This window comes from Lampris incognitus, chromosome 2 (assembly GCF_029633865.1).
Source record: "Lampris incognitus isolate fLamInc1 chromosome 2, fLamInc1.hap2, whole genome shotgun sequence".
NCBI classification, from domain to species: domain Eukaryota; kingdom Metazoa; phylum Chordata; class Actinopteri; order Lampriformes; family Lampridae; genus Lampris; species Lampris incognitus.
This window is the reverse complement of record NC_079212.1, coordinates 95,595,020-95,620,239: the sequence shown is the minus strand read 5'-3', so window position 1 is coordinate 95,620,239 and position 25,220 is coordinate 95,595,020. Positions and strand designations below refer to the sequence as shown.

The 25,220-nt window shown below is 43.0% G+C and overlaps 1 protein-coding gene across 3 annotated transcripts in view; it reads left to right on the top strand.

Annotated features, from left to right (window-relative positions):
* The first annotated feature begins 2,938 nt into the window (after window positions 1-2,938).
* Window positions 2,939-25,220, top strand: part of patz1 (POZ/BTB and AT hook containing zinc finger 1) — a 36,328-nt gene continuing 14,046 nt past the window's right edge. For 2 of the 3 annotated variants that reach the window (XM_056274818.1, XM_056274817.1), the window contains exons 1-4: window positions 2,939-4,232; window positions 10,630-10,693; window positions 10,828-10,999; window positions 20,873-21,031. In XM_056274818.1, coding sequence (XP_056130793.1) covers window positions 2,965-4,232; window positions 10,630-10,693; window positions 10,828-10,999; window positions 20,873-21,031 — 1,663 coding nt within the window. In that variant the 5' untranslated portion in view covers window positions 2,939-2,964. The remainder of the gene's footprint in view (window positions 4,233-10,629; window positions 10,694-10,827; window positions 11,000-20,872; window positions 21,032-25,220) is intronic. The other variant, XM_056274819.1, reaches the window with a different exon arrangement.

Here is a 25,220-nt window from a genome sequence, read left to right as displayed (position 1 = left end):
ATGAGTCTTATTACTTAACGTCTCAGGTGTGTCTGATTATTTGGATTACGCCAACAAAATGTACTACCTCTGCTTATATGCAAAACTGTATAATCAACTAGAATATAATTTAAGTTATAATTATAAAGATGATTTTATCTTAAGCTCCATGTGCCCCACTCCACCTATAGGTGGATCAGTGACTTCCTGACCAATAGGAGTCGGCACATGAAGATGGGGAAGCATGTCTCGGACCCTTGGGTCATCAGCACCAGTCCCCCCGCCCCCCCCCCCCAATGCTGCATCCCGTCCCCGCTGCTCTTCTCAATTTACACCAATGGCTGCACCTCCAGACATCAATCTGTCAAGCTCTGTGCTTCCTGTGGCAGCTGAAGAAATTCAACCTGCCACAGACGATGATGGTGAAGTTCTACACCTCCACCATCGAGTCCATCTTTACCTCCTCCATCACCGTCTGGTGCGCTGCCGCCACGGCCAAGGGACCAGGGCAGGGTTCAGCGCATCATTCAGTCGATGGAGAAGGTGATCAGCTGCCACCTCCCATCTTCCAGGATGGCGAGCGGGTTGGATTGTTGCCGACCCCTCCCACTCTGGTCACCACCCTTTTTGAGAACAGTTTCTTCCCTGTTGTAGTCAGACTAATTAACAGCCCCCCCTACTAATCAACGGACCCCCCCACTCTCCTACACACGTATATATTGTGATCTGTATATAAAACTGTGTTCTTAAGCCCCCCCACACCCCCCTAACCTCGGCTCGGTTGGGAGGGGGGCTTAAGAGTGCATCTGTCGCCATCTTAAAATGCTGCGATTGCAAACATTCCCCACATCCTCTGTGAATAGTGCGCATGGCCATCGGAACTCTAGTTAATGGCCACGCCCATATTCGCATATGCAAATACGGCGTGACCATTAACTAGAGTCACGTCTAACTAGAGTTCATTTGTCGTTCGTTGTGCCACTGTATTGTTTATAAGGGTGGAGATAACCTGCAGTCAGTCGAGACTGAAGAGGTCACTTAGATGAGACAAGTCAGTTTTATTTGTATAGCCCAATATCACAAATTACAAATTTACCCCAAGGGGCTTTACAGCCACACAACATCCTGTCCTTAGACCCTCGCATCGGATAAGGAACAACCCCCCCCCCAAAAAAACCCCTCCGCAGGGCGAAAAGATGGGAAGGAACCTCAGCGAGAGCAACAGAGGAGGATCTCTCTCCCAAGACGGACAACGTGCAACGGATGTTGTGTTTACACAATAATAAGAATGAGTGATGAAACATATCTGTCAATAAACGTTGCGTCCAGATGAGCTGATTCAACCTTCTTTGGTTTTCTTATCTGGATTATCGAGCATGAATAAAGACTAATTGTTGCCAGTATACTGCAGCTTAATGTGTATTTACAACTGTACTTTTCTATTTCACAAACATTTGTACGGCACATCATAGATAGGTGGGTGGGGCGTGTTGACCAGAGGGGGGTATTTACAAAGTGTCATATTTGCACAAGTATCCATTATTGCACCATGCTGTTAAGTGTGCACGAGAGAGATGGTCTGTGGGGGGGGGGGGACTTCCTGTCTCTGGTGGCTGCAGTGCACACTGCTCTGTAGCGCTTTCCAGAGGGTAGGAGTTCAAACAGACCGTGGCTTGGGAATATATATATATATATATATATATATATATATATATATATATATACTTATTTTATTCTAAGACAGTATTTTTCTCGCATTCTTAATTGTACCAACAACGCCAAGCTAAATTCCTAGTGCACATAATACACATTGCAATTAAATAATTTCGGATTCTGTTTTTTTTTGTTTTCATGTAGTAGATGAATTCAAATGAGTAAGCAGTCAGTTATATTACAGATTGGTATTTTCATACAAGTAGCTCAACTTGATTTTTTTTCATTTCCATTTTTTTGTGATAAAGCAGACTCCTTTATGATGGCAGAAAATATTGAACATTGGGACCAAATGGATCTCAAACGCACCAGCCTTTCAAGCCATGCGTCTCCGGCCAACCGTCTGCGCATGCGCCAACAATTTCGGGTTTATTTTTCAAACAAAAGGGATTTCGCTGAGAACTGACGATACATATGTCACTCATGACATTTTTATGTTTAGCGAGAATGCTAATGGGCTTTCCTTAAACCTTTGTCTAATCACCCGTCAGAGTACTCTGCCTCTAGACAATTGAAAAACGTGTAGCCGAACGGTCTTGAAACGCTCAAAAATTCCAATTAAAAACGCTAATTACATTTTAATGTACGCTACTTGATCGCCTTAACGACTAAACTTATTCTTGCTTAGGTACAATTTCACTTAAGATCTGGAGGGAAAACAGAAAAATGGGGGGGGGGCTTTCGTTAGTTTTTTTTAGGGTCTAATGTTACAGAGATATTGTGTATTGGCATCTGTTAACATCTATTGGAGGATGCGATGTGATTGTAAAGACATCTGTGAGTAAATGGTGGTTCGGGGCTAAACGAATAAAATATGACTTGACCTGAATTTGACAATTTCGCCTGGTCTAGCGGCTAGAGAGGGGGCGGCTGTGTCAGGCTAGTGATGGGGGAGGGGGCTCACAAACCCAAATCAGGAAGAGAAACATGGCAGCTCCGGAGACCCCAACGACACTGGCCACAATATCTGGGGGATAAACGCCGTTAAAAAAACAAAACAAAAAACAACAACAACAACCACGGGGAAAGCTGTAGAGCCCCGTTCTGTCCCGAGAGAGGGTGGAAAAACAACGACGACCCCCACCGTCACAAGAAGCAGGGGTCAAAGTTCACAGGAAGCTGGGGGGCTGCCATTTTTCCCCGCTGCTGCTTGCTAACGTTTAGATGCTAAAATCGACGGGGAGGGGCTGTTGTGTTTGTTAGCTAGCCAACACAAGCGGGTCGAAATTTACAAAGCCCTTTACGTTCAAACGTTGTCGCAAATACACATAGATGTTTGATGAGTTCGGCATGGAGAAAGCAGTAGAGCCGTCTTGGAGTTCCTCCTACACCTACCAGGTGAGCAAGCACAGTGCGGAGATGCTACACAACCTCAACCTACAGAGGAAAGATGGAGGCAGGTTCTGCGACGTGATCTTGCGCGTCGGAGAGGAGAGCTTCCCCGCTCACAAAGCTGTGCTGGCTGCGTGCAGCGAGTACTTTGAGTCGGTTTTTAGCTGCCAGTCAGAGGTCGACAGGGACACCAAGGAGCTTGAAATGCACACCATTAACCCTAAAGTTTTTAAGGACATTTTGGACTTCGCCTACACGTCCAAGATCGTGGTGCGTCTGGAGTGTTTCCCAGAGTTGATGACAGCTGCCAAGTTTCTGCTCATGAGATCGGTAATCGAGATATGTCAGGAGGTCATTAAACAGTCCAACGTGCAAATCCTGGTGCCGTCCACTCGAGGAGGGGACGCCAGTCTATTCCAGGCCACGGGAGCTCCCGAGTTGGGTTTCCAAGTGGGCCAGCAGGACATGGTAAACGGAACGGGCTTGTTGGTGAATGGATCGTCGTTCGCCGACAGCCAGCAAAAGCATTTCGGTGAGAACCAAACCACTAACGTGGTGCTGCTGGAGGACGGCACCGAGTCGTCTATGCCAGTCTTGCAGCCAGTGGAAGGGCTGTCAGACATGTCGTCACCAGAACTAACAGGCAACGCGTTTAACAGCGACAGCGGGTCTCCTGGGTCGAAGAGGAGCAGGGGAAGACCAAAGAAGGGGGCAGTCATGGAGCCGCTCCATTTCAACCACAGCACCCCTAAAGACAGCGGGTTGTTTCCTTGCGGCACCTGCGGCAAAGCGTTCACGGAAGCGGCGCGTCTGAAGAACCACGAAGCGCAGCACGGCGCGTCCGCGGCCCGCGTAAACAGCGTCGCCGTCGGCCTGTCTCCGGAGGGCGGCGTTAGTTTGACGTCGCACCCCTCCGCGGCGCTGGTGGAGAACGGCATGGCGTTGCACGGGGGAATAACGTTGGACAACGGGCGCAAGCGGGAGAGGACCCGGCGGCACGTCGGCTGTGACATTTGTGGGAAGGTTTTCCGCGACGTTTACCACCTGAACCGACACAAGCTCTCCCACTCCGGGGAAAAACCCTACGCGTGCCATGTGTGCGGTCTTCGGTTTAAACGCAAGGACAGGATGTCATACCATGTGCGGTCACACGACGGCTCCGTCGGCAAACCGTACGTGTGTCAAAGCTGCGGGAAAGGGTTTTCCAGGTGAGTTTTCATTCTAAATCCACGTGTGACATCTCGTATGAAGTAATCCCTATCTGTGGTTGCGCCGTGGGAATCTTTACACTCCGACGCGGTCCAGGTGAACACCAATAGGAGCACACAGCCATACATGAGAGGTATCACCTATACCAGTGATACTCCCAACTACGTGCCAGGGAAAGGGCCAGGTGTGTATGCACGTTTCATTCCAACCCCACATTAGCACTAGCTCAGTGTTTCTCAACCCTGTCCTCAAGGAACCCCTATCCTGCATATTTTCTTTGCAACCCTGAATAGGTACCTGTTTGTAGTTATTCAACCAATCAGCAATGAATTTTGTCAGATGTTGCACACCTTGCATAATTAAGTGCTGCGAGATGATTGGTCGAGTAAGTACGAGCAGGGCTACCTATGCAGGGTTACAATGAAAATCTGCAGGATAGGGGTTCCTTGAGGACTGGGTTGAGAAACACTGCACTAGCTGATTTTAGTCCTCCTCCGTTTGGATGAAGGTGTGTTAAACGTGAAATCAGCTGGTGTAGTGTTAGGTTGGAAACCCTTCACAACATATCCAAAGGAATTGAATCGAGTGCAACTGGACCTGGTATATATCCGTGAAGACGTTTCGCCTCTCATCCAAGAGGCTTCATCAGTTCGCGCCTTTCTGACTAGACCAAGCTAGCTTGGCGAAACGTCGTCACGGATATATACCAAGTCCAGTTGCACTCGATTCAATTCCTTTGGATAACCATGACCTGGATGAATGAGAACATTCACAGACACCTTCACAACATACCATTGCACATCACTACCCTATTAGGTCGTCATTGGTTCAACTGAAAAGTCTAATTACTAGGGATGGGGATCATTAAAATTTAATTGATACTATTACTCTTATCGAGACAGCTGATTGGTTCGGTACTTTACAATACTTTCATCAGTTCTTTCAGATTGTTTCACAAGAAAGAAGAACAGAGTCGAAATTGGTTTATTGTCTAGCTACTAGTGTAAAGGGGCTCTGGGCTTGGCTGTGATCGATGGTAGATGGAGGAGGGGTGGGTGGCCTGGTTTGTGGTGGCTGTAGCCTCAGCATAACAGTCTACAAAAAGTTGCCACATTTTTTAAAATGTATTCATAACCAAACACTTAACTAATCCGTTAGCTTTCATTTATTAGCCTGTTCATAATAATTTATTAGTCCAACAGTCAGTATCTACAGCTCTTGTTATGATTAACTTGCAGTGAAGAAGAGATGGGACCGCGAGGGATGGACTGTGAGCATAGGAGTTGAAAACTGCACATTTTTGTAGATTTCTTTTACACTTGGTCAACAGATGTTTGGATAAATTGCTCGTATAGCCTCCCTTATTTGCAAGGCTTATATTGCGCTTCTACGATTGTGCATCGTCACTGTTGACTTACGTGAAGTGTAAGGACATTTTCAAGGATTCGGTTCTCGTGATTGCGCAATCACCTCAAGTTGTGTGTAAGAGCCCTGCCCCTCGCTTAAAGACAGGTGCCATGTCCGGGTAGCGTGGCAGTCTATTCCGTTGCCTACCGGCATGGGGATTGCCAATTCGAATCCCCTTGTTACCTCCGGCTTGGTTGGGCATCCCTACAGACACAATTGGCCATGTCTGCAAGTGGGAAGCCGGATGTGGGTATGTGTCCTGGTCGCTGCAGTAGCGCCTCCTCTGGTCATGCCTGTTTAGGGGGGAGGGGGAACTGGGGGGACTAGAATGATCCTCCCATGTACTACATCCCTCCCTGGCGAAACTCCTCACTGTCAGGTGAAATGAAGTGGCTGGTGACTCCACAGGTATCGGAGGAATTATGTGGTAGTCTGCAGCCGTCCCTGGATCAGCACAGGGGGTGGAGCAGTGACCGGGACAGCTTGGAAGAGTGGTGTAATTGGCCGGGTACAATTCGGGAGGAAAATGGCGGGAGGGGGGTAGACAGATGCCAAGAGAGAGACAGTACGAATTACACATCGTCAAAATAGGAAGGTGAAGATAAAAAGTTACCACTTGCTACTTTACCTACTAATTTGTGAAGAAATATCTACTTGCTGTCCCTTAGACAAAGTAAAAACTTAAATACAGTTGATAAAGTTGGGGTGCCCCCACACTCATAAAAAATTGAATTTTTAAGGTATTGAATAAACAAATGGTAACTGGGTACCTCACAACCAGCTGAGTAGTGTATAGAGAGATGCCGTGACCTCTCCGTGACATCTGTGCCGTGCTGTCCTCAAAGCAACTTGTCAGACAAGCTCACAGCAGCAGTGGCAATAAATGCAAGAAATGCTACCATGGTAACTGACTGAACTAATACCATGGCAACCTTGGAGTTTGATTTAACTTGGGCGCAGTTTTGCATAGCAAGACGAATGGACTGCTGTGAAGGAAGTGATGTCTATCTAGCATGAGGGCATGTTTCTCTACTGCTTTCATAGCAGAAAATTGTTTCAGGGTGCATGGAATCACTAATGCTTGCAAAAAAAAAAAGTCAAGTGGAACAAAATAGCCACTAATTAACTACTAGTGCCTTTGGAACTGAGTAGCTAACTAACATTAGCTTTTCTATCAATCAGATTCAGAAATTATTTTATTGCCATGGGCATTAACTAGGAGTTTAGCTTAGCATTGTTGGTACAGTTACGAGTGCAATAAAAATGTCTTAGATTAAATAAGTATGTGATATATAACAGATCTAGAAAAATATAAACAGCAAAAAGAAAAAGTATAGTCTTATATATAGCTCACAATATATGTGTGTGGTGTGGGAGAGTGGCTGTCAGTGGGGGGCAGGGGGCCTGTTGATTAGTCGGGTGGAGGGGTGCTGTTGATTAGTCCGGGGGGCAGGGGACCTGTTGATTAGTCTGACTACAACAGGGAAGAAACTGTTCTTGTGGTGTGAGGTTTTGGTCATGATGGACCTCAGCCTCTTGTCAGAGGGCAGAGTCTCAAAAAGGTGGTGACCAGTGTGGGAGGGGTTGGCAACAATCTTCCCTGCCCCCTGTCCTGGAGAGATGGGAGGCGGCAGTTGATCACAATCTCCATTGATTGAATGATGCACTGAACCCTGCCCTGGTCCCTGGCGGTGGCAACAGCGCACCAGACAGTGATGGAGGAGGTAAGGATGGACTCAATGATGGAGGTGTAGAACTTCACCATCGTTGTCTGTGGCAGGTTGAATTTCTTCAGCTGCCACAGGAAGTACAGAGCTTTACAGATTGATGTCTGGAAGTGCAGCCATTGGTGTAAAGCGAGAAGAGGCGCAGGGATGGAACGCAGCCATTGGGGGAACCAGTGCTGTGATCCAAGGGTCCGAGACATGCGTTCCCATCTTCATGTGCTGAGGTGGATCAGTGACTTGCCCAGTAATAATCAGCAGCTGTCAGTCACATCTAATAACTGACAGCTGATGATTGCTTATGGCATGAAACAGGCTTGTACTGTCCATTAAAGAATTTACCTGAATCACTGGATAATTTTGCTACTTATTTGTTGAGCGCTTTCCCTACCATTGAGTATTTCATTTAACGAAGTTATGTATACGTATATATATATGTGTGTGTGTGTGTGTGTGTGTGTGGAGAGTGGTTGTCAGTTGGCTGGGGGCCTGTTGATTAGTTGGGGGGGGGGGGACTGTTGATTAGTCCGACTGTACAGGGAAGAAACTTCTTGTTGCGTGAGGTTTTGGTCCTTACCTGCCTCAAGGTCCTGGAGGCGTGCAGGTCCTGGAGAGATGCAGCAGCGGATCACCTTCTTCACCGAGTGAATGATGCACTGCAGCCTGCTCTGGTCCCTGGCAGTGGCAGCAGTGTACAAGATGGTGATGGAAGATGTTAGGATGGACTCAATGATGGAGGTGTAGAAACTGACCATCATTGTCTGTGGCAGGTTGAATTTCTTCAGCTGTTGCAGGAAGTACATCCTCTGCTGTGCTTTTTTATGAGGGAGCTGATGTTTAGCTCCCACTTAAGGTCTTGAGTGATGGTGGTGCCCATGAAATGGAATGACTCCACAGTGGTAACTGGAGAGTCACATAGGATGGGGGTGGGGGGGATAAATTCCTGTAGATTCATAGCATAAGTGAATCTATATCACATCATAGTTGGTGAAAGAGCTTGGTAAATTTGGCTGTCGTCTGCATAGTAATGATGAATTACTTTATTATTTTGCATAATTTGGTCCGATGGGAGAATATAAGGGTAATCAAAAAGAGGCCCAAGGATGGAACCTTGGGGAACTCCACATGTCATGTTGGTTTACTTGGATACACAGTTGCCAACTGAGAACCAATTAAAGACTGCCACAATGTCCAACCCAGTTTTCCAGTCTGCCCAGTAATATTGCATGGTTGGCAGTGTCAAAAGAAGTGTCAAAAGCAAGACAGTTTTGCCAGAATCAGTGTGTATGCAACTGTCATTTAGAACCTTAACCTGTGAGTTAAAAAATTTTAAAGAAGCTTGTTGGTGGAGCATCAAGACAACAGGTGGATGGCTTAAGATGTCTTACAAATTCTTTTTGAGTTTTGTAATAATTAGCATTCTACTGTGTCGTGTAGTGTATCAAATTACTTTGTTGTTTGATGAAAACTGCATTTTCTGTTGGCCTTTTGGATGGTGTGTCTAATTTCTTTAATTTTATCAGTAAAAAGATTGGGTAACTCATTGTATCTATACGTGGAGAGAAGTTCAGGGGCTATTGGTACTAAGGGGATAGTCAGCCTGTCAACAGTAGCAAAAAAAAATGGTGCATTATTAATATTGGCGTCAAATATGTTTGAGAAGGATTGTCTACTTTTCAGTTCTAAATTTTAAATATGAAGTCTCTCTTTATAGATGTCATTTTGAACCAGAAGATTTATTTTTCACTATCTTTTTGGCACCCCCTTTTCTGGATTTACATAGATTAAGAGTTTCTCCATGGTTCTTTTGCTTACGAGAAACTGATTTAACCCTTGCAGGTGCAGTGACATCAATGATATTCTCAATTTTGGAATTGAAATGATCTAAACAATCATTAACAGAGGCTTGAAGTGATGGTTGGTGAAAAAGAGATGGAGATGTTCCTTATGAACAGTGCACTTACAATCTCATTGATATACCATTTTTAACAGTTACTGATCTAGTTTGGAGGATTGGAGTTATACATATTAAAGAAAGCACAGAAACGATCAAATAAATCAAGGTTCATTTCAACATAAGTTTAGATATTAAGTTGTTAAACACTGTTTTGTTGGATCACAGAGAGTTGAATCAGTTTATCTGGACACTGAACTGATCCAACGTTCTGTGATTTCCTCACCTGGGTTATTGAGGATGCATCAATATGTTTTTGTTGGAGTTGTCTATGTATGTAAAAATCACCAGTTGTACGTAGACAAGCGAAGCCAGTGGAAATAATGGACAATAATACAGCAAAATCAGCAAATAAGTTTGCAGTGTTTTTTGGTGATCTGGTAGAAAGTTAATCGTAGGTCTTGAGGGGAACATTTCAACATAGCTGAAAGGTATTCAAAAGATGAGAACTCTCCAAATGATAATTACTTGCACTGGGACAAAACATTTAATAAAGCCACCTCCTGTCTTTTCAGCTCTAACAGCAAAGTCGAAATTAAATTTAAGTTGAAATGGGGGGGGGACTCAATAAGAACAGCTACACTACCATTTTTAGCTTACCAGGTTTTAGTAAAAAAAAAAAAAATCATGTTTATAAGTGATAATTAGATTAAATGATTACATTAATTAAAATGATTTGTTTGGTCGAGATCTAGCATTAAACAATGCTAGGAACTGATTACAAATGTGGTAAGTTTGCAGTGTTGGTTGCATCCTGCTTATTCTGTTACTGGGGGAGGTTGTAGGCACTGATGTAGAATCTGTTGTGATGGGAGGGAAGCAAAATATACACCGGGTCCCAGCGAGATATGAGAACTGAAACAAACGTTTGAGGGCCAAAAGTTGCATTTTGTAGCTCAGAGAGCGGGACCTTGAGACTTGCATTGGGTCCCAGCTCAGTAGGGAAAGGTTCAGGAAACGAATGTAAGGGAGACAAGGACCCTGGAGCTATCAACTGTTATTATTAAATACAATTCTTAGAGAGTTTGTCTAGATTTGGACAAGTGGGGGGATATCTTGCTGACATCCGTGAGCAACTGGTCCATTTCTTTTAGCTTTGGCCTCAGTTTGTCAGAGATAATCCTTTGAGGGGAGGTGGGAGGAGATCGGGGAGATTTAGGTGTCTGCTGGTTGTTGTCACAGTTATGTGATTGACAGAAATGGGTAGGCGGCAGCAGTCATTTGTTTAACAGTCATTGAAGAAATGACAAACCAAGAGATGGTTTGACTTGACAAAAATAGCAGTTATTTTCCTTTTCCTTTCCTTTCCAGACCAGACCATCTGAATGGACATATTAAACAGGTTCACACAACGGAGAGACCCCACAAGTGCCAGGTGACAATGGAGATCCACTTTCATGATTGGATTCCTCGTGGCTTAATCTTTTTTTTTTAACACCACCATTGAAATTGCTAATGAAATCACATGATTGTAAACATGGTGCTGATAGGTTTATTTCTGTATTTCAGATTTGTAATGCTTCTTTTGCTACAAGAGATCGTCTGCGATCACACCTTGCTTGCCACGAGGACAAAATCCCCTGCAAAGTTTGTGGCAAGTTCCTGCGGGCTGCATATATGACAGACCACCTAAAGAAACACAGTGAAGGAACTCACAACTACTGTGGCATTTGCAATAAAGGTAATTCTTTGTCTGTGTTACACATGCCATCCAGTGCTTTGAAGACGTTTAAAACATCCATCCATCCTTCCATAGTCTTTACCCACTTGATCCAATTTAGGATCGTGGGGATCATTCAGAACCAGTAGCATACTGTGGGGTTTCAGTCAGGACCTTCAGTAACGAGCTGCCCCCCCCCCCCAACACACACATACACACAAATTTCTCATATGGGTGCCGATAAGCCAACACAGCCACATACAAAATACATTATCACACACTATATATACTACTGGATCAACACCAACAAGACAGCCGATCTTCAGCAACCACAACGCACACGCACATTGTGTACTATAGCAGCTATTGCAGCATCATCATCAGCAGATCTCCCTTTATGTCACTCAGCAACCAGATTGCTCATGCACACCACATGGCCCGAAAACAAAAAGTCAGTAGAGTCCAGATCTCTTCCAGGCATATCTCCCCTTCTCCGGTGCAGGGACTTGGCAGCAAACCACCCCTTTTTTGTCTACTGGGAGAAGGGGTCCTTATTAAAAGACTTCAGTTATGTTTAACTGCCGTGGTTTCATGATATAAAATTAATGTAGGCAAATGACTTTCATTCATTCTAAAGCAATAAAACGACAGTAAGAAAACATAGCTCGGCCATGGGAAATGTTTTATTGTAACTACTGAGATGATTTCTAGCTATGACTGTGATTAATCTCCAACTCTTGAAATGGTATTTTTATAGTGGAGTGTTAACGTTGGAATCTATGGCACATCCACTTCTAATCCCCTTCATGATGTCAGTTAAACAAACATGGCAGCGAGGTGAATAAGGGGAATTATTTTTTGTTCATCCAGTGTTCCTCCAGTTCTCCTGTGCTGAGATCAGCAGTGAATGATTTACTTACTTGTGAAATATGATCGATGTCTCGTTTACTTTCAAAACTCATACCCGAATACATAATGGACACTGTCGCTCCCTGATCTAGGTCAATCGGGCGCATGCGTGCAGCGAAAAGAGAGCAGTGTTGGTCGAACGAGCTAGAGAGTTAATGAAGAGAGGGAGCGGCAATAGCAAGAACATTTTCCGAAGGTTTTGAATCCCCGCAACCACCAGAGCTTCGTGTTTATCCAGTCATAACTGTGCACATAACTGTGTCCAGTAGTTCATGAGATTAACCTTGGACGCATGCACACACACAAATTCAATTAAGTGTAGCAACAATATTATCAGTGCACTGCCTTCAGTTCAATGAGAAAAATGTGCACACCAACCCGGAGTTGAAGTTCCGCCTCACTCGAAAGACTCATGGCGGCCTTCTGTCGTAAAATTCATCCAGTAATTCAGTTCATTTGGGAAAACGTGTTAAAAAATGCAGAAAATCCTTCCAGATTTGCAAAAAAACCACTAAGCAGATCAGCAACAATATCGTCAGTAAATGGGAATGTGGTGGCCATTGTGCTTAGTTTGCTCACAACCCGCCAAAGGCTCAGCTCGAAGTTGATGACGACATGTTGCAGGGCCCCTGGGGTGTTCTGTCACTACACATCAAAATTTGATTGGCTGATGATACGGTCACTCAAAGTTGTATTCAGTTTGCTGCTTCGGGCTTCAACTAAAGGTTAGCAATACTACTAGTGCTGGTCCAAGGAACTGTGATGCGTTTAGATGACAGGAAATTCCTGCTCAGCCCCGCGAGAAAACAAGTAACTGAATTCAGACACATTTCAGGCACACTTCAATTTAACTGTGAAAAACAAATCATGATTTTGATTTTGTCAGGGCCAGCAAAGAAGGCACTGTTGGTCCTGACAGCCCACCACTGTTAGAAAACCCATATAAGTGAATTTTCTTTATTCTCTCTTATGAAATTATACATTTTTTGTTGAATGAAATCTTTCTTACTGGGTGATTTTTTTTATTTTTAACCCACATTCTGAAAAGTCATTCAAGTGGTTGCTGGAATAAAAGCCTTATATTCATAAAACTTGGCAGTTAAAATCATTGCAGCACGTAAAATCTGCACTGCGGTATAACTTGAGGTCATTCATAAATGTGCCTTGGTAGTGGTAACTGCTGCCAAGACACTAACATGATGTAGTTAGTGGTGGCCCCGGTGAACGTCAATTAAAATTGATAAGTAAATGTGTTGTTGCATATTTAACGACCCCTGATCATCCACAGCCGTATGCAAATGCAGTGTATCACCAACTAGATAATTATAATAATAATAATCATTACTAGGGATGCCCCCCGAAACCCGGTTCTAAACGGGAACCGGTTCTAAATTAGTAAAAACCGGAGCATTTTTAAGATCCAACGTTTTCGGTTCTGCTATCGGTAGTCGGTAGGTACTCGAGAAATCATGGAGTGATATTTATATTGTGGCAATTGTGTTTTTCGAAGAATTTAAACGTCGCGAACATAATCTTGTTTGCCGTTTTCTCCATCTCTCTGTCTCTCTCTCTTACTGCGCGAGGGGCGGGGCTGTGCTGTGCTCCACACACTCGCTCACACACGCACAGACAGCTCTGCTCAAGGGCTCATCATGGCGGAGAGAACTAAACGTTCAAAAGTTTGGGTATATTTTTCAAAAGTCGATGACAACAACGCTCGTTGCCACAAGTGCAACAAATCATTTGCCAGTAAGGGTGGCAATACAAGCAATCTGTCGAAACATCTTTTGTCGAAACATGGTATTAATCTGCAGAAATGCGGAGTTTTCCACTGCTTTGCTCGTAGTGTTCCATCCACGTCCACTGCAGGTAAGCCGTATGAGCCATAGATACGGAGTTAGCTAGGCTAATAACGAATTATTACAAATAGGCCAATAAATAAAATATAATTGCTTAGCTAATTGTTTAGCTACAAATATATAAGCCATAGATACGGAGTTAGCTAGGCTAATAACGAATTATTACAAATAGGCCAATAAATAAAATATAATTGCTTAGCTTATTGTTTAGCTACAAATATATAAGCCATAGATACGGAGTTAGCTAGGCTAATAACGAATTATTACGAATAGGCCAATAAATAAAATATAATTGCTTAGCTAATTGTTTAGCTACAAATATATAAGCCATAGATACGGAGTTAGCTAGGCTAATAACTAATTATTACGAATAGGCCAATAAATAAAATATAATTGCTTAGCTTATTGTTTAGCTACAAATATATAAGCCATAGATATGGAGTTAGCTAGGCTAATAGCCGGGGACACTATAAGTCAGGAGAGATCACGACTCCTGCCGGAGAAGGCAGATAGGTTGATTTTTCTGCAGAAGAACTGTTAGGATAATGTTCTAGGTTCTTGTTTGTTTGAACTTCCATTAGCCTTTTGCTGTAAAAATTTATTTTTAATATTTTTTTCTCTTTATCTTTATCTACTTTTATTTTTTATCTTATTTGTTGTTGTTGAATGTTGATTATAAAGTCTATAATTCAGACGCATTTAAAACATTGCTGCTGCTGTTGCTGCTGAATAAATAATATTTGTTTATATTTATATAAAGTTATATAATAGAATAATAAAGCAATGTCGATTCTGTTCTTAATTGTCTTTTTTCTTGCATAATAATCAAAAAGAACCGATAAGAGTATCGATAAAGTACCGAACCGATAAGCAGTACCGATAAGAGTAGTAGTATCGATAAAATCCTAACGATACCCATCCCTAATCATTACATTTATATAGCGCTTTTCTAGTCGCCCAAAGTGCTTCACATTTAAGGGGGTAACTCACTTCAACCACCACCAATGGGCCACAAAAGCAAAGAAAACCAAATTTTTTCTGCAGGAGAATTTTGTATATTAAAAGAGCAGAATGTGTTTTTGGGCAAAACTTCTTTGTGATATCACTTGTGAGTGTTCCTCCACTAACAAGTCACTCTCTTCCTTGTCCAAATCCCATGCTATGACAGTATTGTGTATCACAGACCCATATCAATTAGATGTAGACTCGGCTTTAGATACGGCCCATAATAGGTAATTGAAAATTTCGTGCCAAATGTTACCTCTTAATTTGGTTTCTAAGATATACTTCCAAGGACAGCACGCTGTCACAAATTGACAAAAAATAACTTTTATGGATTCAGTTTATTAAGGAACTTTCAAATGTAGATTATCATAAATTGAAACTATACTGTCTTGCTAGAGGAAGCAGTACCCCCCCCCTTTTTCTCCCCATTGTATCCGGCCAATTACCCTACTCTTCTGAGCCATCCCGGTCGCTGCTCCACCCCCTCTGCCAATCTGGGGAGGGCTGCAGACTACCACATGCCTCCTCCGATTCATGTGGATTTGCCAGCCGCTTCTTTTAACCTGACAGTGAGGATTTTGGCTAGGGAGACGTAGCGCGTGGGAGGATCATGCTATTCCCCGCAGCCCCCCCCCCCCGAACAGGCACCCCGAGCGACCAAAGGAGGCACTAGTGCAGCGACCAGGACACACACCCACATCCGGCTTCCCACCCACAGACACAGCCAATTGTGTCTGTAGAGACGCCAGACCAAGCCGGAGGTAACACGGGGATTTGAACTGGAGATCCCCATGTTGGTAGGCAATGGATGCCTCTGGGCAATGGACGCCCCTGGGAAGCAGTATTTTTGCACAACAGTACTTTTATGAGTCTCTCATGGGATATGCAAATAATCACGAGGTGGTGTGGTCAAAATAGCTTGAACAGTAAAAAGTGAGGCTCTAATCCTTGAATATTAATTACATAAATGTCTATGGCAATGCTATTATCTGCTACTGGCAATCCTGCCATAAATTTTATGAACATGAACCATAGATTCTGCAATAATAATAAAAAAAGGGAACATTTTCTTTTGCTGAAGGCTCATTTGTACTAGTGAAGAACTGAAGCCCAAGTGATGATGATCCTTAAAGCTGATATCCGTGATTTCCCCTCTGCCTGCTGGAGCTACAAACAAGGTGTGTAGCAGCTGTTGTTTTTTGTGCGCTGACAGCTCAGCAGTAAACAGTTCCCACCCTTGTAAAAATGGCGTCCCTAGACCAAAGCTAACACCTGCAATCTAATGTGTTACAAACTTAATCAAACTATTGGGGAACACTGTTATACTTGAATATTGATTGTGGAATTGTTAGAGTACTGGTCCAACAGAAGCATCGCCACATCATCCTCATGTTTCAGTCCTTTTTCACGCTTGAGTAGGTTTGTGTTCGCCACTTACTTACATCACTGGTTGTCCTACCCAGTCAAAACTATCAACAGCTGTATATGAAGAGTTATCCAATCATGGTAAAGATGCCAGTTAGTATTATGTAATCTGATTTCATGGTCCAGATGGATAATATAAGTTTTTATTAATGGAAAAAAAGCACACATTTCAGCTTTAAAAAGTTTAGCATGCATGAGCTCTGCAAGCAGTGTGCAAAAGTCTTTTTTTTCTGTCTACATGTATTGCGTATGCATAAAGTTGCCTGTTTAGTTAATGAAAATATTGAGAGTAACAACATTGTAAAGAGTAACTAAACTGTAGACCATTTTAGTGAGTTTGCTGAAATCTTCAGGTTAAAAACCATGTATAAGGTAAAAAACATGGCTGGCTAGTCTTGGTACTCTGTGATGTTAGCACAGCAGGATAAACAGAGTTGCAGATGACATTAATAATGGGTCTGTTTGATTCAGGTGTACCAGCAAATGTGTAAGCTTTGACAGACGAGCAGAGCCAGCACTAACAATTGTCAACAGTACAGATCTGTTATTATTGTAAAGACTGACATGAGCTGGAGTTAATTGTTAAGTATTGAGGCTCGAGTTTTGGCTATGTTGGGAGTGCAAAAATCATGCAAATTGTACAGAGGCGGCTAATTGGGACTTGCTATTAAAGGGAACATTTACCAGTTTTCAACCTTATCTCTGTCTGTCTGCAACAGGGACATGAAAACCACCTGTAGTTGTTCTAAATTGTTTTGCATCTCTGGGGCGGCAGTGACACAACAGTTTTTTTTCCCAGCCGCCAAATTATGTATCGTGACGTCATTTGGCAGCCAGAAAAACTAAATACAGCCTAGCTGGGTTTCTGATACTCTAATCTACTCTAAACACGCTGTTCAACAACTTATCCTTTCAGCTAAGCAATGTTTCTGATTGTGGATATTATGTCCCACAACAGTAGTGCAGAGGATTTTATGGACGACAATGCAGAGGCCTGCGTGCAATGCATTCTGGTGTGTGTAGGTGCTGTGGGAAATTCTGTAAAGAGAAGAACTCTGATTTTTCCGTCAAAATATCATACACAATGAGGACTTTATTGCTTCAGTGACTACATTACTTATCTGTACTGATTAAATAAGCCATCACTGACGTGTCCCTTTGTTACATGTCAGAGGTTTTGTGATTATAGGTGTGACATCATGACTATCATGATTTGTTAATTGTGTTAATTTAAATGGAGCTAACCATTTGCTAAAGCCGTTTTGTAAACATTAGCATTGTCTTGCATAGTCTCTTCTTTTTTAATCCCTTTTTCCAATGGCAGATATTGCTGTGGTGACACTTCAGACAGTACGCTTACACAACGTTAGTGATGTCCAGAATTTCTAACAATCTCACCAGTAAACTGAACCCTAGCTACATATATAGTTTGGGAGTAAAACATCTTACAGCAAAATGTGGCCCTATGGTCAGATGGTTGTAGAGCCCAACCTGTGGCTTGAGAGTCAGATGGTAGATGCCCAAAATAAAAAAAAACTATCAAAGTACTTCTGAGCACGATGCTTAACCAGTCTGCATTAAGGCCACTGCTTCTGATTGGCCATATGCTTTGATCTCTATGGATATACGCTGAAAACATGACTACCTGGCTATTATGTTGCTGGTCCTCTTTGTGCTACCAAAACAGCGCTAACCCACCGAAACATGGACTCTACAAGACCCCTGAAGGTGTCTTGTGGTATCTGACACCAAAATATTAGTAGTAGATCCTTCAAGTCCTATAAGTTCCGAGGTGTAGCCGCCCTAGATTGGACTTGTCGGTCCAGCACATCCCACAGATGCTCAATCAGATTGAGATCTGGAGAATTTGGAGGCCAAGGCCACACCTTGAACACTTCATCGTTTCTCAAACCATTTCCAAACAATGTATGCAATGTGGCAGGGCACGTTATCCTGCTGAAAGAGGCCACTGCCATCAGGGAATACCATTGCCATGAAGGGGTGTGCCAGGTCTGCAACGATGTTTAGGTTGGTGGCACGTGTCAAATTGATGTCCACATGAATGGTCAGACCCAGGGTTTCCCAGTAGAACATTGCTCATAGTATCACACTCCCTCCACCGGCTTGTCATCTTCCTACAGTGCATGCTGGTGCCATCACTTCCCCTTGTAAACGGTGCACACGTACACTGCCATCCACGTGATCTAAAAGAAAACAGGACTCATCAGACCAGGCGACCTTCTTCCACTGCGCCAAGGTCCAATTCCAACACTCGCGTGCCCATTGTAGGCACTTTCAGTGGTGGACAGGAGTCATCATGGGCACTCTGACCAGTCTGCGGCTACGCAGCCCCATACGCAGAAGGGTGCGATGCACTGTGTTGTGACGAGATAATCAATGCTATTCACTTACCTGTCCATCCCCACTACCTTTCCCCTTTTTGCCACCATTTGACCACACTTGTCCAGTCTGAATGACATCCTAATGTCATTGCTGTAGATCCTGGTGAGGTGGATCAGTGAGTCAATGTCTCGCTCATTCTTGGCATACAGCTTGATGTCATCCACGTATAGGAGGTGGCTGATGGTATCTCCACTTCTGAACCTGTATCCATATCCACTCTTTGTGATGACCTGACTGAGGGGGTTCAGGCCTATGCAGAACAGCAGCGGGGATAGTGCATCACTTTGGTATATGCCACATTTGATGGTTATATCAAGGAGGAGGTATCATGGAAGATCAAGCCCCTCCATAGGATGTACCATTGACAGATAGAAGATGTAGCTGATATCAAGAAATCCTACAAGTGGCTAGAAAAGGCTGGACTGAAGGACAGCACAGAGGCTCTGATCATAGCAGCACAAGAACAGGCACTCAGGACCAGGTCGGTTGAGGCAGGGTTCTACCGCACCAGACAAGACCCAAGATGCAGGCTGTGCAAAGGTGCCCCTGAGACAGCCAGCACTTTGTAGCAGGGTATAAAATGCTAGCTGGGAAAGTGTACACTGAAAGGTATAACCAAGTGGCTGGGATAATGTACAGGAACATCTGTACTGAATACAGACTGAAGTCCCCAAGTCCAAATGGGAGACACTACTAAAGGTGGTTGAGAATGGCAGAGCTAAGATCCTGTGGGACTTCAGGTTCCATACTGACAAGCAGGTGCTGGCTAACCAACCAGATGTTGTGGTGGCCGACATACAGGACAGTTACAAGTACCTGGGTATTCCACAGGTAAAAGGAAACCACGAGGAGGCAGCAAGGAGGTCAGCTACAGCCAAATACCTCCAAAGGGTGAGGCAGGTCCTATGGAGCCAGCTCAATGGGAAGGATAAGATCCAAGCCATCAACACATATGCCCTACCAGTCATCAGATCCCCAGCTGGCATAATAAGCTGGCCAAAGGAGGAGATACAAGCCACAGATACCTGGACACAGAAACTCCTCATAATACATGGAGGGTTCCACCCGAAGTTCAGTAGCCTGAGGGTTAGTGATTGTCAGGGCCACTAGCCAGGAGATATATATATACTTAGCACAACAAGTAAGGAAATTTGTGTTTGGTAAATTATTTCTTTGTTGTAACAATGCTTCTTGGCAATAAATCTTATACCATTGGAAAGCCTGTTTATTCCCCGTTTAAATGGTGCCACATTTGTAAGGAACATGCATTTGTGGGATGAGCAGCAGAGCTGAGTATGTGGGTTGCGCCCATGAAAAATTTGCCAAATCTTCTCTGCCAATAACAAACAGCTTATTTTGCTGTTGACTCTTGTTTTGAGCTTCTGGTACCCCAGGTGCTGACAATCAGGTGCCTGATATAAGATTTATTACCAAGAAGCATTGTTACAACAAAGAAATAATCTACCAAACACAAATTTCCTTACTTTTTGTGCTCAGTTTATATATATATATATATATATATATATATATATATATATATATATATATATATATATATATATATACACACACACCCATGGAAATGCTTAAGAATTCCTCTTGGCAATTAACATGGGACTTTTTTGAAAATGTAGCACACTTTTGCTGACACCTACACAGACCCCCCCCCCCATCACCAGTACATAGTTGGTAAAACAGTCCACAATAATAAAATGGCAGTCGAACTGACATCAAATTCAAACATGTCAAATTCACGAGGAGCCAAGCCAAGCAAGTCAAAACAGCCAGACCAGTATTGACTCCTTTGCACCTCCAGCTTGCTATAGATGTGACTCCATGCAGCAAAATATAAAAGCAAAGGCCTACATTCATTGTTCTAAATGGGAAAATAATTTAATCTAAATGCTATTCAGATCTAAATGCAATTTAGATTAGTTGTATTTGAGGTGTGCACATATGTTCATGTGTGTGTGTGTGTGGGGGGATAAACACAATAAAATAGATCTGAAATTATCAAACATTGACCTCTATTTTTCTACATTAGGGTTGGAGTCTGTAACAGTCATCTAAGTTACAATATTATTAGACGCAATTCCCATCCCTAGCTTACGCATCAATATTCCACAGAAATATTGGTCTTCATCAGTGTTAACCACACACGTCAGGGTTGAGGATGGATAGATGGGTGCCGTTGATCCTCTTAACTGTCTTTGTTTACAGGAGGCCCCTCTCATAGAGAAAGGCCTTGAGTGTCCACCAACTTTCCTGTTCTGTGTTCTTCTCCTGGTCCCAGGTTTCTCCACTGCGTCCTACCTTAAGGTGCACATAAAGACACACCACAGCTCACCGCTGCCTCTCCCTGCCACACTGCACACCTTCCCTGAGCCAAGGGGGGGACCGCAGATGCACAACGGCACCCCTTACCACACGGGACGCCAGTGCTCAGTGGAAGGCAAGCAGCCGGCCGTCCCCCAGTCCAAACTTTCATGTTTCTGGCTTTCATTTGCTCTGCTGCTTATGGGTGGATTGTGCTGCTGCATCTTTGTGTCTGTTTGAACATGAGCATACGCCAACCTCTGCTGCAAAGCTTTTTGCTCATACATTCCCCATTTTGCTATTCTTCGATGTCATGTTTTTTTTTTCAATCTTGTCGCTGACCGTAGGTGGCCTTTGCCTCACAGGCACACCATACACTTAACCTAGCTGCAATGTAGTTTGTGTCTGCATGGTTGATTCAAGATGGAAAGTAGCTTGAAGTGCATTTGAGATAACTATGCTATGGAAATGTGAGCTTTTGATTTGATTGAGCTTTTTTAGATTTACTTCTTCATAACTTGTAGACAATTTGGATTAAATAGTTGTTCAGGCCAGTATATTTTGGTAAAGCAGTAAGGCTGGTTATAATACATCTTCAGTAGAGTACAGTCACAAGCAAGGCTGATTTGTGCAAATGTGGAAGTGCCTCTAACTGCTCCAATGACTAATGTCAAGGATGAATTGCAAAAATATTTGAACACCATTGTCTTGCTTTGGAATCGATGCAGGGCAGTTGGCAGACCGGTAATTCCATTCCATATATTCCAAAGCACCAAAATCACAGGGTTAACTATTTGTAATATAAATAATATTAATTATGAATCTGTCAGTCATCTTGAAGTATATTTGAAGTGACTTCTGAACAGTTTTAACACTAAAGTGAAGACTGGTTCCACTACATGTTGCTTTTTACAGTGGTCAACCAAAAATGGCAAATGGCAACCAAAATGAGTTTGTGACTCAACCTGTTCAGATATACTGTTTCATTCCAAAAGTTCCTTCCACATTCTTTCAGTTCTGTGGTCAATAAATTGGCTCCCTGATTTTTTATTTCTTATTTTTGCAAGAGAGGGATGTTCTTGGATTAACATTTGACTCTTGTCCCTGGGCTATTCTGTCATTTATCCAACCAGATTCATGTTAGATACACACTTAAAGTTAGCCCAAGACCAACATATCAAATGTTGATCTTAGAACATTTCTTGTTTAAAGAAATCGGGACATGCCAATACCCTACTTAGTGTGTGAACATACACTCGCCGGCCACTTTATTAGGCACACCCGTCCAACTGCTCGTTAACGCAAATTTCTAATCAGCCAATCACATGGCAGCAACTCAATGCATTTAGGCATGTAGACATGGTCAAGACAATCTGCTGCAGTTCAAACCGAGCATCAGAATGGGGAAGAAAGGTGATTTAAGTGACTTTGAACGCGGCATGGTTGTTGGTGCCAGACGGGCTGGTCTGAGTATTTCAGAAACTGCTGATCTACTGGGATTTTCACACACAACCATCTCTAGGGTTTACAGGGAATGGTCCGAAAAAGAGAAAATATCCAGTGAGCGGCAGTTCTGTGGGCGAAAATGCCTTGTTGATGCCAGAGGTCAGAGGAGAATGGCCAGACTGGTTCGAGCTGATAGAAAGGCAACAGTAACTCAAATAACCACTCATTACAACCGAGGTATGCAGAAGAGCATCTCTGAACGCACAACACGTCGAACCTTGAGGCAGATGGGCTACAGCAGCAGAAGACCACACCGGGTGCCACTCCTGTCAGCTAAGAACAGGAAACTGAGGCTACAATTCGCACAGGCTCACCAAAATTGGACAATAGAAGATTGGAAAAACGTTGCCTGGTCTGATGAGTCTCGATTTTTGCTGCGACATTCGGATGGTAGGGTCAGAATTTGGCGTCAACAACATAAAAGCATGGATCCATCCTGCCTTGTATCAACAGATCAGGCTGGTGGTGGTGGTGTAATGGTGTGGGGGATATTTTCTTGGCACACTTTGGGCCCCTTAGTACCAATTGAGCATCGTGTCAACGCCACAGCCTACCTGAGTATTGTTGCTGACCATGTCCATCCCTTTATGACCACAGTGTTCCCATCTTCTGATGGCTACTTCCAGAAGGATAACGCGCCATGTCATAAAGCTCGAATCATCTCAGACTGGTTTCTTGAACATGACAATGAGTTCACTGTACTCAAATGGCCTCCACAGTCACCAGATCTCAATCCAATAGAGCACCTTTGGGATGTGGTGGACCGGGAGATTCGCATCATGGATGTGCAGCCGACAAATCTGCAGCAACTGCGTGATGCTATCATGTCAATATGGACCAAACTCTCTGAGGAATGTTTCCAGTACCTTGTTGAATCTATGCCACGAAGGATTAAGGCAGTTCTGAAGGCAAAAGGGGGTCCAACCCAGTACTAGCAAGGTGTACCTAATAAAGTGGCCAGTGAGTGTATAATGTAGGTTTAGCTTTTCTTATTTTAAGAATAGATGGTAAAGGACCTCAAGTTGGCTGTTAATTGCTGTGGAGTTGCAGTAAGTCAATCATTTTATTGATGGTTGCAAAAACTATACTCAGGCCTTGTGTAGGAATTTAGAAGTACTAAGTCTTGTTTTATTTAAGTTTGTCTGTCTGTTTGGCATGTCCATGGCAATATGAAGTTAACTGTATGTTTCTGCTTGGCTTGTCCATCACCAGGTGGTCAATGATGCACTGATGTTGCATGATTGTCGAAACATATGCTCTATTTTGCCCTTGAGTTTTTTGCAAATTTTTAGATGTGTCATATGTTTTGGAAACTAGCAAGTACAGAGACGGTGCACAATGTCTCAAACTGAAAGTCACACCTGCAGACAGAAAAGGATGTAAGGCAAAACGCTCATCCTGTAATTAAATCTACAGTATATTCTTTATTTTCTGACATTCCAGTAACCTGAATTCTCAGATGATCTCTACACTATATGAAAACTGCTGTTAAGGTAGTAGGCAAATTTACTTATTTTTTCATTTAATTATTTTTTGGAGCGTGGAGTCCATCAGGGTAGGTTAATGGAAATTTGCACCCGTAGTAGACTATTATATAAAGTGGTTATCTACCTAGCAAATAATTAAGAATAAACATGGAGTAGCAATCTTTTATTTCATGTCCTGAATATATTTATCGCAAACAGCATTTCTCTTTTTCCTTTATAAGCAAGAATTATTTGAAAGTCTTCTTGGCTGATTTTTAAAGATCTTATTGGGTAGGATAAACAGTTCATCATTTCAGTACCAAATGTGGTATGAGCAGAGGTGTATAAACCACTATGCCTACACTGTGCACTTTAGGTACTAAGGTATGTTAATGGAGACATGGGGTGAGGCAAGGACAGTTAGATTAAAGACACATACTCATGTAAATGTGAGAGTATTAGCAACAGAGCTTCAACTAAATGGATGCCACTTCTGCTAAAACAGTGTCACAGTGATTCCCTTATCCTAGTACTCATTTGTTTAGCAGAACATCGTTCAGGCTAGACAGGCAAAGAGAGTAAGCGCGGCAAGATAAGGATGTATGCACTCTGCTGTATTGGCTGTTTAAGCCATTTACAGATTCAGGTGCAGTATTAGAATAATGCAAGCCTTTTTTTTTTAACTTGTAGAATGGATACTTTCAGTGGAAGGATGTTCCATTTTGGCTTCTATAATGTGGCCTGCACTAGGAAACTGATTTTTAAAATGTGAAAATGTAAAATTACACAGTGAATGAACACTTAAACTACTGATAACTCGACTGATAACTCAAACTTTAAGTGCTGAAACCACTGACTCGATGTAATGAAACTGAGGAGGCTAATCAGCCCATAGCTACACATATTATATAAACTAGGTCAGTGGTTCTCAATGCAGTCATCTGGTACCACCAGAGCTGTTGGTCTTCTACTCTGCCAGCTAGTTTATTACATTCACCTGTTGTTCCAGGTCTAAAACCTCCCTGATTGGATGTTAGACTAACTGTAACAATAGGTGAGTGTAATGAACTACTGGGCAGAAGAGAAAATGGCAGTAATGCTGGTATCTAACGACTGCATTGAGAACGATAGTTACGTACTTTGAGTATAGGCTTTGCCCTCTAAGGCTATCGCTAGTGGGTTTATCCCTTGCGCCCCTGCGCAGCACTGAAAAAAAAACTTCAGTCCATGCCCACCTAGCTGTAGGCCCCACTTATGGCTGCAACTCGACTATATATTGAATCAAGGCCATATAATTGGCTCCCATAACAGCTTTTTCTTTATCTATTATGGAGCCAGTGAGGCCCAAATCTT